This window comes from Otolemur garnettii, unplaced genomic scaffold (assembly GCF_000181295.1).
Source record: "Otolemur garnettii isolate 467f Iridium unplaced genomic scaffold, OtoGar3 scaffold00017, whole genome shotgun sequence".
Taxonomy (NCBI): domain Eukaryota; kingdom Metazoa; phylum Chordata; class Mammalia; order Primates; family Galagidae; genus Otolemur; species Otolemur garnettii.
Window position 1 is genome coordinate 13,051,748 of NW_003852412.1, and position 8,700 is coordinate 13,060,447.

Genomic DNA, 8,700 nt, shown 5'->3' on the forward strand with positions numbered 1-8,700 from the left:
CCCCCCCGTGGTCTAGTGAGTTATTCTGTCCTTTGTAGACCCAGGAAATACTTAGAGTATAGTCTCATGAGCTTAATGAGAAAAACCAATCTCCTGCTGGGGAAGAGGAAGACAACAATCAGAATCTCTTGTAATCCCTCTTTCAAAGGTCCAGCCAGTCTATTGATTAATTATCTACTGGGAAGCTCAGAGCACAGTATTTCAGCTGTACTCATAATAAACTCTCCAGGGTCTAAGTGAACCATTGCTATACAGGAGGCAATGAATGCAATTTCTCTCTTAACCTCAACAGTACTGAGACCATATTGAGTTGAACAGAAGGAAGGCTCTGTCTGGTCATTCTGACCCACAGATGAACTATACTATGCCTCCTGCCATAGTACTTGAAAATTCAGAAAAATGGGTCGCTCTTCCCCTCCATCTTACACATCAGAGAGCCTAGCAGGAAGTTTCATGACCAGAACACAGACACGGAACATGCTGGTGGCCGAGCAAGAGTTCAGAATTTCCAGCCTGTGCCTTGGCCAGGATGTGACAGGTTTTAACCAGTTGAGTACCACTCATGCCACCTTAGATTTATTCCAGGAGATGCCCCATGAAACAAATGGATAGTGGAAAATCTGCTCCCTCCCCCCTGAAGTCCTCTAAAAAGCAGTCAGCTGCCCATGCTGCTGAAGCCAAGAGCCACAGAACACACATTATATGTGCTGGGGGCCTGGCTTTGCCATCTGGCCTGGCCCTTCCAGACTCAGGCTGCAGAACTGGCCCATGTCACTGACAGTTTTAAGGGTCTATTTATTTTGGTGTTGATTAGTAAAGAGTACAAATCTCTAACTAAACCCACAAAGGGATAATGTTTGTAAAGAGAATAAACAAGGCAGAAGTGATTTCAGTGCCTTCTTCTGTTTGAATTATAAATCCAACAGAAAGCCCAAAAAAGGAAGGAAAATATGAAGAAAGCTGAGGAAAAAGAATTTTTAGTAAGGCGACTGATAAAGGAATGAAAAACAAAAGATAATGACCAGAGAGCAGCAGCTTATATTCAAACTGATTGTTGAAATAACAAATTTCATACATCAAGCAACAACAACAAAAGAATCCCCTAAGTCCATTACTCACATTCGAGTAAGTTCTCCCAACTTATTTTTGTATTTCCTCATTTTCCCATTTCTTGGGAGGTAAAAAACTTGGAATCGTTTCTTTAGTATATCTTTAAAACTTGTAGGACCAGGCCTCCAGGCTCCCTGCTCCCTCCAGGGAAAATGCCTCTTGGCTTTGGCTAGCCTTAGGAATGAATTCTTGAGTCAAAAAGACTCCTCAGCCAGAGCGAGTCACCCCCTTTGGAGTCCTGCTGTGCTTTTAGAGCTTTTCTTGCTTAGCACTGTGGGGTTAAGTATCCTTTGTTTCTCTCCCAAAGGAGCAAAGGAATAAAGGCAATCAAGTACTTTCCCTCTGAAGGCGCCTATAGCCCCTCTGACCTTTCCCTCCTCGGATACCTCAGCCAGAGCATCCTAGGTGCACCCCAGCTTGTGACAGGCATTCTTCCCCAACCCCTCCACCCATTTCTTCCAGCTCTTCACTCCTCTTTTCCCTACTTCTAATCTTTGAACCCAAGGAGCAGTCAGCATGGACAGGAGTGCACTGAGGGACAGGTGGAGAGCAGGCAGGACAGTGGGGGCCACGAGGACATGAGCAAGGAGGGGAGGGCATCCTCGGCACAGCATCTTCCTCACCACACTCCTTTGCCCGCAGCTGTGGGACTTGCCTGCTCACGTTCTCCCAAAAGTCAAAAATTATCCATGATGCTCCTTCATGGCCTCCTTCCTATATTTCTCGTCCAAGGTTCTGCTTCAGGGGCGAGTGAAAAGCCATGAAAATGTCATGTCCGTTTATCAATGTGATTAAGAAAGATGGGGTTTGGGTCCCTTAAGAATGAAGCCTTGGAGTCGTCTTTCATTGCTTCTATTCTCCGCCAAGGTTTACAGAGTTCTGGTGGAGTGGCCTCCCTTGGTTCCAAAGTAAAAGTGTTAGCGATTGAGGACCAGAGTTACTTTTCTTTACTTTTTTCCCCGAAGAAAGTGTTATCCACTAAGCAATACATTTCCAGCTACCCTTTTATCTTTTTAATTTAACAAAGCAGCAAGAGGACTAGAAATGGCTTGCCAGTCCTAAGCAGTTTAATTGGGATAGTGAGCTCTTTCAGGAACTGCCCCGTGTTAAACTGCTCATTCATTCATTGAACTGCTCAACACTAGGCATTTCTCTAGGCCAAAGACAAGCAAGGCATCCAGCCAAGAAGCCAGACCTCAAAACAACCAACGACCATGAAAATGTATACCAGGAACACAGACACAGCGTGTATATTTTGTATTGAATAATCAATTTGTAAGGATAAAGAAAATTAGTATTTTTAAGTCTTCTGTTTGAACTAAAAGCAGTCTAAAAATTCTGTTTGAAAAGCTGAAGGGTTTTAAAATTAATATTTTTAATTTTGAGATTTTGAACAAGAGGAAAATAAATATAAAATCCATTTCCTGTTATGCATAACTTGCCTTTAAGAGATACCAAGAAATTAATAAACAGGGGCTACCTAGGAGAAGGAGGTCTAGGAGACAGGATGACAAGATATTCACATATATATAATATATAGACACATTTTAAAATCATTTATATTTCAATCTTTTAAATGTAAAAAAGGCCTTTTGAATGTTATTTCCTACAATTTTACAAATATGCTTACTTTTTTAATAAAAGAGAAAATATAAAATTTAATTCTAACTGGAATCAAATGTATATAAAGAATGCCACCTGGCACTTGATTGATCTCTAAAAATACTCACTTAGAACTGTTAGATTGGAAACATTCTTTATTATTGTGGTTCAGAATCCCCAGGCCGCAGCCCAGTACTACAGCCCATATTCTTAGGAACTGGGCTGCACAGCAGGAGGTGAGTGGCAGCATCTTCATCTCTATTTATAGCTCCCCATCATTTGCATCCCTCTCTGAGCTCAACCTCCTGTCAGATCAGTGGCAGCATGAGAATCTCACAGGAGTCCAAACCTTGCTGTTAATTGTGCACAAGAAGGATCTAGGTTGCCCTCTCCTTATGAGAATCTAAAGCCTGATGATCTGAGGTGGAGCTGAAGTGGCGAAGCCGGTGCTGGGGAGTGACTACAAATACAGATTAACAGTAGCAGAGAAGTTTGACGGCACAGAAACCATAGTACATGGATCAATTCCTCGCAGACTCATATAAAAGCCATCCCCCCTGCCCTGGTCCATGGAGAAACCATGTTCCATGAAATTAGACTCTGGTACCAAAAAGATTGGGGATTGCTGCTTTAGTAAATAATAACCTTCAATGTAATATTACTATGAAAACAGAAACAAAAAAAAGAGTTGAAGTCTTTACATTTCCCCAGGAGTAGGCAGCATTTCCCCATTCAATCCATGAATATGGATATTCACAGACCCATGTAGACCCAGGTCTGCCCTGGAGCTTGCCTGCCTCGGCACCCTCATTCACTCAGCACTGACCCATTCTTAGAACAAACTCACTCCATCCTCAGGGATTTTGCTTCTCTTGCTCCTCCCTCCAAGTTCAACTCTCTTTCCCAGGATCTTTGTACAGCTGATTCCTCTTCATTCACGCCTAAGTCACTACATATTACTTTATTTTCTTCCCCACATTTATTGTCATACCATTTAAATTCACCTTACTTACTTATTTGTTTGTATTTATTTCACTCTACTCCTGTTCACTCCTTCCTCTTATACTGCCCCACCAGGCTATAAGCATTAGGACATCCCCAGAGTACACTGGCATAACTAGTTATTCAATAAACATTTATTGAAGGACAGAATACATCACACTTAATGGTTATAGACTGAAAGCTTTCCCTCTAAAATCAGGAACGAGACAGTAAGTCCACTCTTGCTACTTCTATTCAACATTGCACTGCAGGTCCTAGCCAGGACAATTAGGCAAGAAAGTGAAATAAAAGGTGTCCAGATTAGACAGGAAGAAGTTAAATTATTTCTGTTGGAAGGTGACATAATTTTGTATATAGAAAACCCTAACAATTACACACACACAAACTCTTAGAACTAATAATTCAGAAAGATTGGAAAATGATCAGTAGATATGTATCAGCTACACTTCTATACAATAGCAATGAACAATTAAAAATGCAATTAAGAAAGCAGGTCTTGGTTCAGTGCTCATAGCTCAGTGGTTAGGACGCTGGCCACACACACCAAGGCTGGTGGGTTAGAACCCGGCTGGAGCCTGCTAAACAATGACAACTACAACAGAAAAATAGCTGAGCATTGTGGTGGGTGTCTTTAGTCCCAGCTACTTGGGAGGCCGAAGCAAGAGAATCACCTAAGCCCAAGAGTTTAAGATTATTGTTAGCTGTGACACCATGACACTTTACTGAGGGTGACACAGTGAAACTCTGTCTCAGGAAAAAAAAAATTACAATTTTTGTTGTGCATCAAAGGAAATAAAAAGCAACCCACAGAATGGAAGAAAATATTTCAAAATCATTTATCTGATAAGGGTTTAGTATCCAGAACAAATAAAGTACTCTTACAACTCAAGAATAAAAAGATAAATAATGCTATTAAAAAATAAGCAAAGGATCTGGATATTTCTCCAGAGAAGATATAGAGATAGCCAACAATACATAAAAAGATCAACATCATTAGTCATTAGGGAAATGCAAATCAAAACCTCAATGAGATACCACTTCATAACCACTCAGATGACCAGAAGGCACATAATTTAAAACACAGATAATGGCAAGTGTTGGCAAGGATGTACATAAACTAACTACCACATACATTTCCAATGGAAATGAAAAATGGTGCGGCTGCATCAGAAGAACAGTTGGTAGTTCCTCAAAAAGTTAAATATAGGCTGGGAGAGATGGCACTCTGGGAGGCCGAGGTAGTGGATGGCTTGAGCTCAGGAGTTAGAGACCAGCTTAAGCAAGAATGAGACCCCAACTCTACTTAAAATAGAAAAACTATCTGAGTGTCATGGCAGGCACCTGTAATCCCAGCTGCTTGGGAGGCTGAGGCAGGAGAATCACCTGAACTCAAGAGTTTGAGACTGTTGTGAGCTATGACACCACAGCACTCCAGCCCGGGGCAACAGAGTGAGACTCTGTCTCAAAAAAAAAAAAAAGAAAGAAAGTAAAATTTAGAGTTACCATATGATCTGGTATTCCACTCCTAGGTACTGACCCAAGAGAATTGAAAAAAATAATATATGTTCATACAAAAACTTGTACACGGATATTCACAACAGAATTATTCATAATAGACAAATTCGAAGGGCAAAATTTATTCCTATTTAAATAAGCTTCCAGCAGCAAAACAAGTAGTAGGTGATGCAATTTATAAGGCACATTATGTTAGTCAAGATTAATTTCTTTTTCTACTAATAAATGGGGTTAATAGGGATAGTAATACGCATTGGCCAAGTTTGAAACTTGCCCAAATGGACACAAGAGCCTTAGAGTCAAAAGAAATTCAGAGCTACAAAGAGCCTAAACTCAGCCCAACTCCTCTATTTTACAGATGAGAAGATGATGTCCAGTGAGGTCAGAGTCGGATGTAGCCAAGACTGGTATCTACATCTCATAATTCCTAACCAATCCTCTTTACTTAATACATACTTTTATAAACCAAAAAAACCCCCAAAACTCAGCATTTCATGAGACCACAAAGTCCCATCAGTGTAGGCTTGTTTAGCACTTTGTGCTTTTCTTCTCTCATCCAAAGTTAGATAATCAGGGGAAAGAACACTCTAAAAATGAACTGAAAGCATGACTGCCAAGTTTACAGATCCGACACTTTAGTTCTTTGAAGAACCTAATTTTGAAATAGTCGAAACATTTCTTCATTTTATTGTTTAAAATTACGCACAACAAACAACTCAGAAATAAAATCTATTTTTTATTTTACACATGATATAGGCAATTCCCCAGCTTAGAAATATGGTGGGTTGATTTTTTAAAATTGAGATGTTTAGGAATGACCTAAATAGCCACAAATAATAGGGAATAATTCAGTATATGAGAAGCAGCTGTTGCAATATTCTTAATAATTCTGGGTTCCCAATGTGGGTTAGTGGGTATAAGGACCAGAGCTACAATGCCTGGGTCAAATCCTGGTCCACGATTTACAAGTCCTGTGACCTTGGTGAGTTTCTTAACCTCTTCCAGCCTGTTTCCTTGTAAAAAAAAAAAAAAAAGGGAGTGATGAATAGTAGTACCTATTTCATAGGGTCATCGTGAGAATGAAATGAGCTCATAACAATACCAGCATTTAGCATCTGAAGGCCATGAAGCTCCTTAGCCCTCTCTGAAATATTTACCCCTTTAAAAGAAAATGCCTGCTAACTCAAATTTCTAATGGGGTCTCCTCAACTCTAACAAAATAAAGTGAGTAAAAAAAGCTGTGAAACATATTTCGGAGGCTAGCCTGCTTTGAGTCAGTGACATTGAGACGTCTCTAAACCATTTGGGAGTAGCTAGCCTCCACTCTCCCTTTATTTATTAAGGAGTACTCTAAATACTCGATTCTTTTTTCCCTCCAAGATTGGTAGGGGGAAAGTTTTAGGGGACAAAAGCAACCAATTACAGGAACAGGTTTTTGAAGTTGGTATTTGCTTTCCTGTTCAAGTCTACTGGTAAGGGTGGAAGTTGGAGAAATGAATGGCTCTTTAATTCTTTTGCAATTTGAGTTCAGTTCTCTTCAGAGCAAACGCAAAACCCTTTGCAGCAGACCTTGCCTCCTCTCTTTTTCTTTCTTTCCTGGGACATCCCTTTACTCCAGTTTTACAGGCCTGAGGTGTCTAACGGATGCAGGACTTTCTTGCTTCGTGATTCCTGACATGTTGTAGAACCAATGCAGCCTTACTTCCTCATCTGTAAACGGGGGTTAAAGATAATAACTACCTCACGGGCTGTTTCAACAACTGAAAACAGTAAAACGTGTAAATGTTTCATTATTAGTCATCTAACATCTCTGCACTCGTATAATTTCTCTAACTACAGAGCTGTCTCTAAAGAGAAGCTTTTAAAGAGAGAATGAAGGTGCTTAGAGGAGTTCAATACAAGTTTAAATCTGAAAGGGATGTCAGCAGCCCAAGAAAACCCAAGGTAAGTAGGTTTCCTTGAAGGGGTACTGAGAACCAGGAAAAATTACCTTAATTCTGACAGTTCTAGTCACTGACCCCTAGTTCAGAGAGGACCAGAGTCTCACCCGCTGCGGGCGCTCTTTCACTTGAATTCTCCCTTTTGTTTCTGCTCCGCGCGGGTCGCCAGGCCCAAGCCCGCACATGCGCGCTGCAGGGCGCCCCTCCGAGCGCGTCGACCCCCTGGCCGCTGCCCGCCGGCCCGGCACCTGGCACTCCCAGAAACCCTTTCGTCCCGCGTTAAGGAACGAAAGTCAGAAAACCACGCTGGACGCCCGGAGAGGCGGGGCGCCAGGGGCCGGACATGCGCAGAGGCGAAGGAGAGCAGCCGGCCTGCGACGACCCGGCACTTCACCGCCAGAAGCGGTAGGCGCCGGGCTTGGACCGGGATGCGGGGATCGAGCTCGTTCGCCCGCGCCCGAGGTCTGGCGCCCGGTGGGCCGCGGCGTACCTGGTAGCGGCCAGTGAGCAGCTGGCTCCGCGACGGCGTGCACAGCGGCTGCGTGTAGTAGTTGTCCAGGAGCACGCCGCCGGCCGCCAGCGCGTCCAGGTGCGGGGTGCGGATGGAGGAGCCGTGGAAGCCCACGTCATTCCAGCCCAGGTCGTCCGCCAGCACAAAGACCAGGTGGGGCGGCCGGCCGGCCCCCGAGCCTGGCAGTAGCAGCAGCTGCAGTAATAGCGGGAGGACGGCGGGGAGGAGCGGCCCCGCGGAGCTGGGGCCTCCGGGCAGGCTCGCCGCGTCGCGCGGGCCCATCCTCATTCGCCCGCCGTCCAGGCGCTTGTGGCGCCACCGGCCCCGGGCACCGCTGATAGAAGCAGGAACTGAGGAGGGCCTGCCCCGCCCCGCCGCGGGACTGCACCCCCAGCGGGCCGTAGGCTGGTGAGGCCCGGCGCTAGCACCCCCACCGCCTCCAACCCGGGCTGCGGTGGGGGAGGAGCCAGCAGAGGCCGAGCCTTGGACCCAGCTGCCCGGCAGCGTGGAAACTCGGCCGACGCTTGAAACGGACCAAGGCCCAGCGATGTACTTTGCACTGTAGCATCCTAAAAGACATGTGTTCTCTTTAATAACGCTTCACAGTTTACTAAGCATCTTCACAGCCCTTATCTCTTGTAAATCTTGCAACAGCCCTGGCCGCTAGGCATTGTAATTAGTGCTCATTTTTTCAGAAGAAAAAAGCTTGTAAATGGTTGAGACTCTGACTCCAGGTGCTGAATCCTGGGTGTTTTGACTAGCTTTTAGCACCAGAGCCTAGACTGAGACCTGTGGCAGGACAGCGAAGAGGTGCAGGTCTAGGCACCATTCGGATGCAGGCATTTCGGATTAATTTATGAAAAGTGTACCCCCATGAAACCACTAGCTAGCCACTAGCAAACAGGAGCCAAATACACAATCGGACTGTCTCATGTGTTTTTGAAGGTGCGGGTCTACTTGCAGGTGGCCTTGGTTGTTTTGAAGTGTGGGCATTGAATAGCTCGTCCACTTAACCAGGTG

The 8,700-nt window shown here is 44.2% G+C and overlaps 1 protein-coding gene across 1 annotated transcript in view; it reads right to left on the minus strand.

Moving 5' to 3' along the window:
• ARSB (arylsulfatase B) overlaps positions 1-8,123 on the minus strand; it is a 168,593-nt gene extending 160,470 nt beyond the window's left edge. The window contains exon 1 of the mRNA XM_003785937.3: positions 7,660-8,123. Coding sequence (XP_003785985.1) covers positions 7,660-7,968 — 309 coding nt within the window. The 5' untranslated portion in view covers positions 7,969-8,123. The remainder of the gene's footprint in view (positions 1-7,659) is intronic.
• Positions 8,124-8,700: the final 577 nt, after the last annotated feature.